We start from the raw sequence: 15,524 nt of genomic DNA on the forward strand, positions 1-15,524 counted from the left end.
GGGCACCTCGGTGGCTCAATTAAGTGTCTGCCTTCGGCTCAGGTCATATCCTGGAATCCAGCCCCGCACTGGGCTCCCTGCTTGGTGGGGAGCCTCTGCCACTGCCCCTGCTTGTGCTCCCTCTGTCTCCTTCTCAAATAAATAAATAAAATCTTTTTAAAAAACCCTAACGTTATGGCTTGCTGAATAGCTTGATAGCAAAAGTAAAGAATTTTTTTGCAATAGAAGGCTGAAGAATCCAGCTACCTGATGGCTTTTTCCTACTCAGTCTTGGAAAATTGAGGAACTGGTATTATTTCAATAGTAAATAAGATTTTTTGGCTGAGTATATGGCAGTTTCTACATTATACCTTCAACTATTTATCTGTAGCTCTAGTTTAACTAGTTGCCCAGTGCTAAATAATCTATAGTTCTAAATCTATGACCATAAGAGATAAGAATCGGGATTGTGAGAAATGGTTTTTCAAACAAATTTCCTGGTATCTTTAGCTATCACTAATAAATTAGTTACCTAGGTACAATAGCTATTTAGAGTGCTAAATAAATAATGGCAAGAATAAATAAATAACAGTAATAAATGACTAGATGAATAGATAAATAAATATAAATAAAATAGTAAGAATTGGGGTGCTTGGGTGGCACAGTCAGTTGGGCAACCAACTCTTGGTTTCTGCTCAAGTCATGATCTCAGAGTGCTGAGATCCAGCCCCACATTGGGCTCTGAACTTGTTGTGGGGTCTGTTTGAGACTCTCTCTCCCTCTGCCCTTCTCGCTCATGCTCTCTCTCTCTAAAATAAATCAATCTTTTTTAAAAAATATTTTATCTATTTAATTCATAAGAGATACAGAGAGAGAGAGGCAGAGACATAGGTAGAGGGAGAAGCAGGCAACTCAAGGAGAGCCTGATGTGGGACTCGATCCTAGGACTCCAGGATCACGTCCTGAGCCAAAGGCAGATGCTCAAAACAAACAAACAAACAAAACAAAACGGCATATGCTCAACCACTGAGCCACCCAGGTGTCCCAAATCAATCTTTAAAAAAATAGTAAGAATTAATATATACTAGTGATAAGAATGGTTTTTAAACTTCCTGCTTCAATTATTCTTCTCAGTATATCTAGCTACCTCTTAGTAAATAGTTTCTTCTATCATCAATAATACTAACTCAGTATCATCCAAAGAAATAAAAGTTGGATTTGGAGATAATGTCTTGATTAACTTCCTGATCTCAAATATTTATTATGGTTATTTTTATTTATCTCTATTTAACTAATTACCTAGGTACCACTAGATAACCATACTACTTACTCATTCATTATTCCACTGGTAATAAAAATGTGTATTTGAAGAAATAGTGTTCTAGGTTATTGGCTTCTACCATTTTTTCTACTTATCTCCACTTATTTCTTGTTAACTAGTTCCCTTGATAAGCTGGTTATCTGTAGTAATAACTCATTATCCCAAAGAGAAATAAGAAGAAACAGTTGAGTTGAATATGTTTTCAACTTGCTGGATTCAACTAATTACTTTAATTATCACAAACTGTAGTTTACTTATTCCCTAGGTGTCATGAATTATCAAAGTACTAATGCATTATCCCAACCGGAAATATGATTAGAGTTGAGAAGCATACTTTTTTCCTTCCTGGCTTACTCTATAGTCATTCTAGTTATCTCCAGTTATCCCCTAGATATCTAATTTTTTAGGTGTTAGTTCTATAGTATCAGTTCTAGGTTCTATAGCTCTAAGGCGATGTTCCAGCAAGGAATTAGAACAAAGTATTGCAAGGCTGTCTTTTTCAGCTTTCAGGCTTCAAATACTTGTTCTAATTATATCCAGTTATCTCTAGTTAACTGATGAGAAAAGTACACTAGCTATCTATAGTACTAACTCATGATTATACCAAAATAAGAACTTAGAGTAGTGAGTCATGCATTTTCAATTTCTCATTTTATTTATTTTAATATAATTTTTTAAAAGTACACTCAACCCTCAATGTAGGGCTTGAACTCATGACCCCAAGATCAAGAATTGCATGCTCTACCAACTACTACCAGATGCCCCCAATTTCTGGTTTTAAATATTTCCTCTGGTAATTTGCAATTTATTTTATCACTCATCTAGGTACCACTATAGAGATCTGATCTATAGTATACATTCATTTTTTTAAAAGTAGGGATCTAGAATTGTTGTGAAGGATGTGTTTTCCAGCTTCTGGGCTTCTCTCAGGTTTTTTTAGTTATCTTTAGTTGTCTCCAGTTCGCTAGTTATCAAGTACAACTAGTGATATAGAACTAACTGCTTATGCTAACAAGATAGAAGAAGTTAGTTATTTTTTAAAGATTTTTATTTATTTATGAGAGACACAGAGCGAAAGAAGAGACATAGGCAGAGGAAGGAGCAGGCTCCCTGTGGTGAGCCCAATGCGGGGACTCAACCCCAGGACCCTTGGTCACAACCTAAGACCCCAGGATCATGACCTGAACCAAAGGCAGATGCTCAACTACTGAGCCACCCAGGTGCCCCAGAAGAAGTTAGTTATAAAAAGAATGTGTTTTCACTCATTGGCTTCACCTACATATCTCTGTAGTTATCTCCAATTAACTAGTTTCCTGGGTACAAGGAGTTATCCGTAGTACTCACTCACTATTCACACTCTAGATAAGAACGTAGTGTTGAAAAGAATTATTATCAAATTCTTGGATTCAACCATTTTTCTTCAGTATCCTGGTTTTGACTCATTATTCTGAATATCATTATTTATCCCTAGGTTACAAAAGACTAAGGTACCACTAGATATATGTAGCACTAACATGTAAAGAGAATTTAGAATTGCAAAGAATTTGATTTTTAGCTTCCTGTCTTCAATTTGTCATTCTTATTATATCTGTTTGTCTCTAGTTAAGTATTTACAAAAGTACAATGAAAATCTGCAGAAGTAATCCATTTTTCCAAGAAGAGATGAGAATTTGTAGTTGGTAAGGTTGTGTTTTTCACATCCATAGGTTTAACTAGTTATTTGTTTTAAGATTTATTTATTGGGGCACCTGGGTGGCTCAGTGGTTGAGCCTTTGGCTCAGGGCATGATCCTGGGGTCTTGGAATTGAGTACTGCATCAAGCTCCTCGCCACAAGGAGCCTACTTCTCCCTCTGCCTATGTCTGTGCCTCTCTCTGTGTGTCTCTTGTGAGGGAGTAAGCATGAGCAGAGGGTACAGGCAGAGAGAGGGAGAGAGAATCCTCAAGTGGACTCCCTGCTGAGCCACCCAGGTACCCCTTAACTTCTTATCTCTAGATAGCCAGAGTTTACACTATATGGTTATATTCCACTAATTATTACTAGCAATAACTCATTCTTTTTTTTAAAAAGATTTATTTATTTATTCATGATAGACACAGAAAGAGAGAGAGGCAGAGACACAGGCAGAGGGAGAAGCAGGCTCCATGCACCGGGAGCCCAACGTGGGATTCGATCCGGGGTCTCCAGGATCGCGCCCTGGGCCAAAGGCAGGCGCTAAACTGCTGAGCCACCCAGGGATCCCCCCAATAATTCATTCTTCCTTTAAAAAATATTTTAAAGATGAGATGTATGTGTTTTTCAGCATTGGGGCTTCAAGAAGTTTTCCAACTATAACTAGTTATCTCTAGTTAAATTTTATCTACCATTCAATGCCTTACTTAGTATTTACCTGTCTTTCCAATATCTTATTTCAAGAAGAAATGAGTTACACTTCAGAAGAGTCTACTTTTCAGCATCCTGATTTCAATTATTTTTCTAGTTTTTTTCCAGTTGTCTTTAAAGTTACCCATTTACCACTAATTATATTACTGTTGCATTTCACTGAGAAAAGATAAATTGAGAAATATGTTTTCAGCTTCCTGCCTTTACCTAGTCATTCAGATAGTATATAATTCTCAATATAAACCAAACACAGGGGGCACCCGGGTGGCCCAGACAGTTAAGCATCTGCCTTCTGCTCAGGTCATGATCTCAGCCCCATGTCAGGGTCCCTGTTCAGTGAGGAGTCTGCTTCTCCTTCTCCCTCTGCCAATCCCCCTGCTTGTGTTCTCTGGATCTCTCTCTCTGTCAAATAATAAATAATATATCTTTTAAAAAAGTAAACCAAACATGATAAATCTAGCTAGTTATAGCACTACTTTCACATTCTAAAAAGATATGAAAATTTGTATGTGAGAATTTTTTTTCAACGCCAACAACATAGCAGTGCATCTTGTTATATCTAGATACCGCTGATAAAATAGATACCTAGGTAGGATTAATTTCCTATTGGACTAATACACTAATTCAACAACAGAAGAATTCAGATGTGAAGATAATTTGTTTTCCATTTCCTGGTCTCATGCCATGATCACTTTATTTCTCTGCTTAACTTGTTACCTAGATACCATTAACTATCTCTTTTTTTAAAGATTTTATTTATTTATTCATGAGAGACACACGAGAGACTCATGAGAGAGAGGCAGAGACACAGGCAGAGGGAGAAGCAGGCCCCATGCAGGGAGCCTGATGTGGGACTCGATCCCAGGTCTCCAGGATCATGCCCTGGGCTGAAGGTGGCGTTAAACTGCTGAGCCATCCGGGCTGCCCCCCATTAACTATCTCTTGTATTAACTCATTATTCAAATGAGATAAGAGGCTAGTGTTGAGATGAGTGATCTTACAAGTTCCTGGATTCACCAATTTTCTTAGTCACCTCTAGTTAACACTAGTAAAGCAGTTGCTTAAGTATTACTAGTTATTTCCAGTACTCATATTTTATTCCAACAAGAAATACGAATGTGGGTTCAGAAGATTATATTTTTCCAACTTGGTGACTTCAATTTATGTTGTACAGATGAGCCAAAAATAGCCTCAGTCTATTTGCCCCTCGGTTATTTTATTTCTTTACTGCTGAGACCCATTACCTCGAAACCCTGCTAGAGGGATACCTGGTTGAGCATCTGCCTTCTCCCTCTCCCTCTGCCTATGTCTCTGCCTCTCTCTCTTTCTGTCTCTCATGAGTAAATAAATAAATTTTTTTTAAAAAAAAAGCTCTATACCCAATGTGGGGCTCAAACTTATTACCCTGATATCAAAAGTCACTTGCTCTACTCACTGAGCCAGCCAGGCAATCCCCCATAACCACATTTTTAGCCGTTTGAAACCCAGCTGCTTTACAGGTTCCATGAAATTGGGTCCAACATTTAGATAAAATAAGCCCTGGGCCATAAAGACCACAAGCCACTGCTGCCCTTTGGTGCTTTTTGAACCAGATACTCTCCAACATGCTGCTACATAACATCATCCAGACTTCTAAGTCCCTCTCCGCTGATTCCCTTCTCCAGCCGGAGGTAACTTGCCTGCCCCTCGCGGCCCGCTTCCAAATGACGGCAACCAAGAGCCTCAGCCTCAGACACAAGTCCCGCCCAAGCACAAAACTGCCAAAGCCGCAACTGTCAGGTTTACACAATAAATCTTGTGTATCCTACTGCCACCTTGTGGTCATATAGTTTTTTTTTTTCGTCAGCCCAGAAATCTCTGGAACATTTACAACTCCTGGTTTACCTAGATCCAACTGGATGCTACATAATTAACTCATTTTATTTTTAAAAGATTTTATTTATGGGCAGCCCGGGTGGCTCAGCGGTTTAGCGCCACTTTCGGCCCAGGCTGTGATCCTGGAGACCCGGAATCGAGTCCCGCGTCGGGCTCCCTGCATGGAGCCTGCTTCTCCCTATGCCTGTGTCTCTGCCTCTCTCTGTCTCTCTGTCTCTCATGAATAAATAAATAAAATCCTTTATAAAATAAATAAAACTTAATCCTCTGCACCTCTGTGTGTGTCTCTCATGAATAAATAAATAAAAATTTATTCATGAGAGACACAGAGAGAGAGAGGCAGAGACACAGGCAGAGAAGCAGGCTCCATGCAGGGAACCCGATGTGGGACTCGATTCCAGGACTCCAGGATCACGCCCCGGACTCAAAGCAGCGCCAAACCGCTGAGCCACCGGGACTGCTCTAATTAACTCATTTTAATTTTTTTTAAGTTTCTTTTTTTAGTAATCTCTACACCCAATGTGGGGCTCCAACTCACAACCCTGAGATCAAGTCTCATGCTCTGCTGACTGTGCCAGATAGGTGCCCCCAATTAACTCATTTTTAGAATGAAGAATAAGACTTTAGACATGAGGGGCACCCGACTGGCTCAGTCAGTGGAGCATCCGACTCTTGATCCCAGGGTCTTGAGTTCAAGCCCCACACATTGGTTGTGGAACCTTTTTTTTTTTTTAAATGAATTGGGACATGAAATTATTATAGTTTTTATTTTTTCTTATTTATGAGAGAGAGAGAGAGAGAGAGAGAGAGGCAGAGACACAAGCAGGCTCCATGCACCGGGAGCCCGACGTGGGACTCGATCCCGGGTCTCCAGGATCGCGCCCTGGGCCAAAGGCAGGCGCTAAACCCCTGCGCCACCCAGGGATCCCTAGTGTAGTTTTTAAACATGAAATGAGGAGCACCTGGGTGGGTCAGTCAGTTGAGAGTCTGCCTTTGGCTTAGGTCATGATCCCGGAGTCCTGGAATTGAGCCCTGCATCGGGTTCCCTGCTCAGTGGGAAGTCTGCTTCTCCCTCTCCCCCTGCTCCTGCTCTCTCTCTCTCTCTCTCTCTCTCAAATAAATAATTTTTTTTAAAAAAAAACATGAAATGATTGTGGTTTTGACCGATTATTCTAGTTATCATGAGTTATCTATTGTTAACTAATAATCTAGGTCCCCCTACATATCTGTGGTACTAACTCATTATTCCAAAAGAAAATAAGAATTTAGATTTGAAAAGAATGTCTTTTTTAGCTTCCTGACATTGAGTACTACTAGCAATTTCTAGATATCTCCTGTAAACTAGTTACCTATGAACCACTATTCATCTCAGATTTGAGTTCTTTCAACATGAAACATAAAGTTAGAAAAATAAGAAATATAGAGTAAGAAGGAAATATTTTCCAATTCAAGACTTCAACTCCTTATACTAATATTTAGGTAATTAGTTACCTAAGTACCATTATGCATCTTCATTATTAACTCATTAATCCACCAAGAGAAAAAAATATTTTTTAAAGGTTTTATTTATTTATTCATGAGAGACACAGAAACACAGGCAGAGGGAGCAGCAGGCTTCTCTCAGGGAACCTGATGTGGGACTCGATCCCGGATCCTGGGATCACACCCAGAGCTGAAGGCAGCCACTCAACTGCTGAGCCACCCAGGCATCCCAGAAAAAAGGAATTTTAAAGTCTGGAAGAATCTACATTTAAGCTCCTAACTTCAACTACTTGTTTGAGATATCTCTACCTATCTCTAAGAAACTAGACATCTAGTACCAGTATCCATAGTACAGAATCATTATTCCAACAATAGGGGCACCTGGGTGGCTCAGTTGGTTAAGCATCTGATTTTGGCTCAGGCAATGATCTTGGGGTCCTGGGATTGAGCCCTGTGTTGGGCTCCACACTCAGTGGGGAGTCTGCTTGTCCCTCTCCTTCTGCCCCTCTTCCTGCTTGTGCTCTTTCTCTCTCAAATAAATAAAAACCCCCAGGGATCATGACCTAAGCTAAAGGCAGACACTTAACTGACTGAGCCACCCAGGCTCCCCATAAATAAATAACATCTTTTTAAAAGATGTTATTTATTTATTCATGAGAGACACAGAGAAAGAGAGAAAGGGAGAGGGAGAAGCAGGCTCCATGCAGGAAAGCCTGATGTGGTACTCCACCCAAGGACCCTGAGCTGAAGGCAGACGCTTAACTGCTGAGGCACCCAGGCATCCCAATAAATAAAATCTTTTTAAAAAAAAGGAGTTGTATGCTCTATCGAATGAATGATTTTTAAATCTCATAGCTTCAAATATTTATTTTTCTGGTTATTTCATGCTAACTCTACTTACTATGGACCTAGATACCACTTAATGTCTACATTACAAATTCATTATTTGAACAATAAATAAGAACTTGGATTTGTGAAAGATGAGCTTTTCAGCTTCTGGTCTTCTCTGTTTTTGTTTTGTTTTAGTTATCTCCAGTTGTTTTTGGTTCAGTAGTTACCTAGATACCTTTAGTTATAGAGAACTAATTTATTATGCTAACAAGATATAAAAGTTAGTTCTGGGGTGCCTGGGTAGCATAGCTTTAAGCATCTGACTCTTGATTTTGGCTCAGATTATGATCTCAGGGTTGTGACATCGAGTCCCATATCCTGTCTTGTCCAGTGAGCCCCACACTCAGTGGGGAGTCTGCTTGAGATTCTCTCCCTCTCCCTCTGCCCCTTCCCCTACTGCTTGCATGTTCTCTCTCTCTCTCTCTCTCTCAAATAAATAAATCTTTTTTAAAAAGTGACTTCTGAGAAGAATGTGTTCTCCAGTCTCTGGCTTCACCAACAGATCTCTAGTTATCTCCAACTAGCTCGTTTCCTGGGTATCAACAATAGACAAGAATGTAGTATTGAGAAGGGTTATCTATCTTCCTGAATTCAACCACTTTTCTTGGGCATCGTGGTTTCAACTTATTCTGGATATCATCATTTAACCCTCGGTTACGAATGACTGAGGTACCACTAGACATCCATGGTACCAATTCATTAGTTTAACAAAGAGAATTTTGAGTTGAAAGATGATCGTATCTCTATCTCCCATTAACTACAAAAGTACAATAATAGCAAATGTTACCGAGCACATCCTCTGTGTGAGGGATGGTACTTGGAGGCTAGGACATTTCCCAAGTGAGTGACTTTAAGCAGGTTATTTAATATCTCTGTGACCCAGTAACATCACCTGTAAAGTGAAGATAATAGCATCTCTAAGTCTATCGGTTAAGGGAATTAAATGTGTTAATGCAAATCAATCACTTAGAACATTACCTGGAACACAGTCAGAACCAGCTAAGTGTGCGTTTCTGTTAGCTCACATAGTCCTCACAGCAACCCCACAAGGTAGGTACTATAATTATTCAATTTTACAGAGGAGGAAACTGAGGCGTAAGAAGAAAAAGCAACTCATCAGATTAGCTAGCTAGCAACAGAAAAGCAAAGCTGGTATACAGATGCCAGGAGTCTGACTCCAAGGGTCTCTGCCCTCATAAATTTGGTACAGCAAACCCACAATTCCTGCCTATTTTTACTTAGATGAGGCTCAATCAGGTATGTAAGATTTTAAGGAAGTGAATCAACTCAACTGAAACTTTTAAGTAAATACTACGTTGCCTGATGTCTTGACAGGCAATGCTCACCAAAAGGGTACAGAAATGACTGGTTCAGAAAGCACTGGAGTAAATCATGGAAATCTCAAATGTGAGAGCATACCACCCGAACTGTAATGGATGTTCTAGCAAGCTAATGCACACCAGGATCCTAACCGCTATAGCTCTCTCATGCTATAATTGATCCCAAGCCCAAACTGATCACAGGCTACCTAGCCAGGCGAGGAGGAGGTCTGCAGAACCCAGCAAGAGCCAGCCTGAGGAGGCTTGATTAGTTAGGGAGCGGTTGTGGGAATGAAATCGCTTGACAGATTTTTCACAGTGAATTCAACCACTTGCTATTGCCAAGTAACTGGTTTTCTACTCACGCTGTGGGAACAAGAGGCACTGAGAAAGTATCCCGATTTGTCATGCACAGTAGGTGATAATTATTATTAATTATAATAATGTGAGGTGAATAGGCCCCCCCCATACTTTTAGGGGCCTATGAAAATGGTTTCATTTATTTTATTAAATGGGTCTGATGGGCAGCCCTGGTGGCTCAGCGGTTTAGCACCGTCTTCAGCCCAGGGCCTGATCCTGGAGTTCCGGGATCAAGTCCCACATTGGGCTCCCTGTGTGGAGCCTGCTTCTCCCTCTGCCTGTGTCTCTGTCTTCTCTCTGTGTCTCTCATGAACGAATAAATAAAATCTTTTTTAAAAATGGGTCTGATGACAATGGTGCTTGAGAAAGTAAAAGTAGGATAAGTCATGTGCATTGTCAAACGTGGGGCCCATTATTAGAAGCTATTCTCCATACTCAGGATACTAACACATTCCCACCTGCAAAACATCCTTTGTGGTGGGCGGGAGGGGCATGGGGGTAATCTAAATTGAATTTATTAATAGATGCTTAATTCTAGAGACCAGAGCTCTGATTGCTGGGGCTTGATGAAAGTAAAAAGAAAGCATAGGGACACAATTAAAAACATGACTTTTTTTAATCATTCATGAAATTCTATGAATTCATTACTCATCCTTGAGAAATGGGTAAAATTGAAAACCATCAAAATAATTTGACTTCTTAAAAATTGGATTGTATGAGTGGAAGGTGTTTATGAGAAGTTGATGGCTCTGGATCTTGTCATCCAAGAGGACAGCACTGAATAGTTAATATGTTCCTTGAGGGAATCAGATGCTGACGTCTTTCTGATACCCGATCACTGCGTGATTGCTGATCTTTCACCGGCATCAGAGTATAAGTTAGCTTTCCTTTGCACCACGTCCAGCAAGTTATTGGGCACTGGCTATATACATATATATTTTTTCTAACTGTAGCCAGAGGGAAGAGGGGCGAGCATGGGCTGTCATTAAGCGGTATTCAACACTATGTAAAACATTTTTTGAAGGTAGAAATAGAGCCCTCAGTCTGCCCACAATCTTTTTTATTTGACATTTGTCAGCTCAGCAAGAGCTCTGGAAGATAGTTCTAGACAAAGGGAGATGGAGGAAGAGGAGGACGGCGGGGGAGGTGAATAAAAAAGTGGAAACTAACCCAAGTCCCCAGCACCCACCCAGCACAAAAACATGTGCGCTTTTGCAGAGGACCTGCAGCCAGAGGCGGGGTAGTGGAGTTTAGCATACAGAGGTTGTAAGCCCCATGGTCGCATCCTTGACCAAAGGAAGGGCCTGTGCTGCGTAAGCATTCTTGGATGCGCAAAACGGTGGGCAGGGTTCTACACTTGTACCATTGATGTGAGTTCCTTACTACATGTAAGTATTTGTTCCTTTCACAAGGGAGGGGTTGGGTTTCTTTTTTTTTTTAAGACTTTATTTATTCATAAGAGACACAGAGAAAAAGGCAGAGACATAGGCAGAGGGAGAAGCAGGCTCCACGCAGGGAGCCCGATGTGGGACTCGATCCCGGGACTCGAGGATCACGGCCCGGGCCGAAGGCAGCACTAAACCGCTGAGCCACCCAGGCGTCCTAGGGGTTGGGTTTCCTACACCGTGCATCTGAGCACCCACTAATGCTCTGCAAACTCAGCCTCAAGCTCTCGCTCCTGAGCGCACCAGGGAGCTTGGTGGGCTCCGCTTTCAGCTCATTATCGCAAAGACCGGAAGCAAGCAGCCCCCACGTTAATCGCTTCGTCCGAATCACGGGGTTCGCGGACTCTGGGTGCGAACGGACCCCCACCCGGAGTCCCACCTATTAGTTGTCCACCGGCCGGAAGGGAAGAGTCGTGCTCGGAGCCCACACGGCGAGCGGCACTACCGTCGCTTGGCTGCCGGGGGCCCCGCGCCTTGTCCAGCCCTACCTCTCAGTCCCTCGCCCTGGAGGAGCTCGGGGCGACAGCCCTGCACCGACCTGCGTCCCGCGAGGCCGAGCGCTGAGCCATTTTCCCCGGCGTCTCCCAGGGCCCGGGGGCGTGGTGGGAAGTTCCGTTCTCCCGCTTCCCCGCCCGCGCCCGCGCCCGCGGCGGGCTCGCACCACGCTCCAAAGCCCCTTCCCCGGGCGGCGCCCCGCGGGAATCTGGAGCCGCCCGCTGAGCGGCCAGTTAGGACACCCGGCCCGCGCGCGCCCCCTGCCGGCAGCGCCCTGCAGCCGCCGCCCCGCCCCGCCCCGCCCCGCCCCGCCCCGCCCACACCGTGGCCACGCCCCGGCCGCGTGCTCGCCCGCCAAGCCCCGCCCACCGCACGCCGCGCTGTTGGAGGGTCTCTGGCATCTAAGCCGGAGCGTGCGGACGTTGAAAGTGAGGCAGACGCCCCGTAAGCCGGTCGCCGCGCGGAAAGAGGCCGGGACTCGTCGGTCGCCGCGGGCTTGTGGAGGCCCACGGCGGCGTCGACAGCGCTCTGGACATGGAGCCTCCGCCCGCGAGCAGCCAAGACGACGCCGCTTACCGCGGCCCAGGCGTCGAGGAGCTCCGAGGAGAACGGCCTGGTGAGTGCCCCCGAACCGGGACGTCGGTTTGGCGAAGTCTAGGAGACGTCCTTTCCTTGCGGGTGGCCAGGGGGCGTGACGCCGCAGCTGCGCGGCCGAATTCGCGGCTCTCGGGTCGCCGTCGTCGGAGGCACCCTGGGCTCCAGTGCCCAGATCCCTCTCAGTCTCTCTTTTTTTTTTTTCCAGATACGAAGCCTGTGGTGATCTCAGTAACCACAGGAGACGTCGAGAAGGATCTCGAGTCCGAGCCTGAGCTGGGGGCAGAGGCAGCCGCAGAAGAAAGCCACGGTGGCGCGGGAGCTCCCGGCCCCGTGGACGACGAAAACCAGAGGGGGGGCGGCGGCGACGGCGGCGGCGACGAGGAGGAGGAGGAGGAGCCCCCGCAGCAGCAGGACGAGGCCTCCGCAGCCGCCGAGGGGCCGCAGCCCCAGGACCCGCAGCAGCGCCTCCTCCGCGGCTTGTTCACCCGGTTGGAGCTGAAGGAGCTGGAGAGCGTTTTCCAACGCGCTCAATACCCTGACGTGTTCGCGCGGTGAGCCGCTCGCTCCGCAGGCGCCCCGCTCTCTAGGACGCTCGGCTCGGCCGGCCGGGGCGCTGCTGGCTCTCTCCCAGGTCTCCCTTCCCTCCAGAGCCAGAGCTACCTAGGGGGCTCGGACTGCGTCCGGGGGGGGCGATGCCTAGTGGGCAGCAAGGGAAATCTTTTCATGCAGTATAGAAATGAGTCGTCAGGAAACTCGGACCACGCCCCTGTTTTTGTAAATAATATTCTGTTGGAGCAGATTGCGACCAGGATTAGGAGTGACAGCAGGTTAAGAGGCACGGTTGTGTGAGTGCAGGGGGTGGATCTTGCCTTTATTTAAAATTTTGATAACTTGGTCGTCCTGGAATTTATTGTGCATTAGTCTTTTAAATACATTGTAATTTTTAATTTTGAGTTCTGAGTTTTTCAAGGTACCCTTAAATTTTGCACACAAAGAAAAATTGTCCCTAAAGCAAGCCCGGACTTGGGTGTTACAGAAACGTGTGCTGGGGAATGGTGGAAAATATGAATTTAAAAACAAGCATAAAATGTACATTGTATGTCTCATTTCATCCACAACTTCAGATACTAAATATTTGCAATTTTCTTCCCTCAGAAAGGATCTTACAATATGCGTGGATGTCTCAGAGACCAGTAAACCTGAAAAAAGCAATTTGCCTGGGGAGCAATCGTAAAACCTGCTTCACGTCTGATGCTTCTGTTCTACACATTCCCAACTTGTTTTGGTTGTCTTTTCCATGTTTGGAAAATAAGTTTTGAAGTTTAGGGCTTTGGTGAGTGGAAAATGGGATAAGTAAACCCTACTTTATGGAAATTGCCCATTACCAGGATTTTGATTTCTTGAAGGAAAACGATAAAAGAGAACCTGCTTCTCCTATTTCCTGTGCAAAATTAAATACAAATAAAGTTTTACTCTTTATGACATATTTAAGGAGTATTTCTGTGTGGAGTCATGTTGGGGCTGGGTCAAATCTGGGAAGTATGCACGTTAGGGAAGACCTAGGTTATGAGAGGATTTGAGAGGGCTCAAGCAGGGGGCGGGGCAGAGGGAGAGGGAAATGGAGAAGCAGACTCCCCACTGAATTCAGAGCCTGATATGGGGCTTGGCCCCAGGATGCTGAGATCATGACAAGAGCTGAAGTCAGATGCTTAACCGACTAAGCCAACCAGGCACCCCTGTATTGTTACTTTAAATATTTAAAACTAGACACAAGTTCTTAGCTAAATACACAAAATAGTAGATTTATAAATATTCAGGCCTTGGGGTAAGGGAATTACTCATAGAGAACATACTATATGAATAATATCTATTTAGTTACACTGAGACTGATGCAGGGAGATAGCTTTTATTTCTTATTTTTTTTAAGACTTTATTTGGGAGAGCATCTGAGGGGGGAAAAGGACAGAGGGAGAGAGAGAGAATCATAAGCAGACTCCCTGTTCAGAGCCCAAAACAGGGCTCCATCTCACAACCCTGAGATCATGACCTGACTGGAAACCAAGAGTCAACTAAGCATCAGACTCTTTTTTTTTTAATTTTAATTATTTGAGAGGGGGAGAGGGGATTAAAGGGAACATGAGCACGGGGAGGAGGAGCCTGAGGATTGGATATCCCAGGCCCCTGGGATCATGTCCTGAGCTGAAGGCAGACATTAAACCCACTGAGCCACCCAGGGGCTCCATAGGGAGATAGCTTTTTTTTTTAGTTTAATTTAATTTAATTAATTTATTATTTTTTAAATTTTATTTATTCATGAGAGACACACAGAGAGGCAGAGACACAGGCAGAGGGATAAGCAGGCTCCATTCAGGGAGCCTGACGTGGGACTGGATACCGGGTCTCCAGAATCAGGCGGTGGGCTGAAGGTGGCGTTAAACCGCTGAGCCACTCAGGCTTCCCCTTAAAATGTTTTACTAATAAAAAATAGCTTCTCCTGATGGAGTTTGATATCTCAATGGTATAAAGAGCCATATGTTGTGGGGTGTTTTTTCTTTTTTTAAAAGGAATTTATTTATTAGAGCATGTGCATGCTTGCATGAGGGGGTGAGGGCAGAGGGAGAAGCAGGCTCCCTGCTCAGGAATGTGGGGATCCATCTCAGGACCTGAGCTGAAGGCAGATGCTTAACTGACTGAGCCACCCAGGTGCCCCTGTGGAGTTTTTTGTTTGTTTGTTTATCTTTTCAGTAATTTCTACACCCAATGTAGGGCTCTAACTCATGATCCCCGACCCCGAAGAAGTCGAGTTACATGCTCTTCTGACTGAGCCAGGCAGGCACCCCAGGGTTTTTTTATTATGAAATTAATTGCTTAATATACTAAACCAGTCTCTTTTTTCCCCCTCTGATTGAAGGGTTGGTTTAAGAATAGGAGGGTCAAGGGATCCCTGGGTGGCGCAGCGGTTTGGCACCTGCCTTTGACCCAGGGCGCGATCCTGAGGACCCGGGATCGAATCCCACGTAGGGCTCCCGGTGTATGGAGCCTGCTTCTTCCTCTGCCTGTGTCTCTGCCTCTCTCTCTCTCTCTGACTATCATAAATAAATAAATAATTAATTTAAAAAAAAAGAAAGAATAGGAGGGTCAAGTGGAGGAGATGTCAGAGGGTATTAGTATATACAAATATAGCCCCCATCACCCTGGGCCACCTTGTGAGCATAATCTTGGATGGACTCTATAATGCCATCCTTGTTCTGGAGCCCAGTTGGAAATGGGTTTTTCTGGAGCCACTGTCACCTGGGCAGCCTACGCTGTCTGTTCTTCTTCTGCCCTGGCTTCCCTTTGGCCTGGCCTCATTTGGCCTGGAATGGGTCCTCAGCAGCAG

The 15,524-nt window shown here is 44.2% G+C and overlaps 1 protein-coding gene across 1 annotated transcript; it reads left to right on the forward strand.

Moving 5' to 3' along the window:
* Nucleotides 1-11,917: 11,917 nt before the first annotated feature.
* LOC144309012 (uncharacterized) lies at nt 11,918-13,631 on the forward strand. The gene is made up of 3 exons (XM_077890022.1): nt 11,918-12,164; nt 12,351-12,696; nt 13,301-13,631. Exons 1-3 carry the CDS (start codon nt 12,083-12,085, stop codon nt 13,377-13,379), a joined length of 507 nt encoding a protein of 168 aa, XP_077746148.1. The 5' UTR covers nt 11,918-12,082; the 3' UTR covers nt 13,380-13,631.
* The last annotated feature ends 1,893 nt before the right edge of the window (nt 13,632-15,524 follow it).

The sequence above is a fragment of the Canis aureus genome, chromosome X (genome assembly GCF_053574225.1).
Source record: "Canis aureus isolate CA01 chromosome X, VMU_Caureus_v.1.0, whole genome shotgun sequence".
Taxonomy (NCBI): domain Eukaryota; kingdom Metazoa; phylum Chordata; class Mammalia; order Carnivora; family Canidae; genus Canis; species Canis aureus.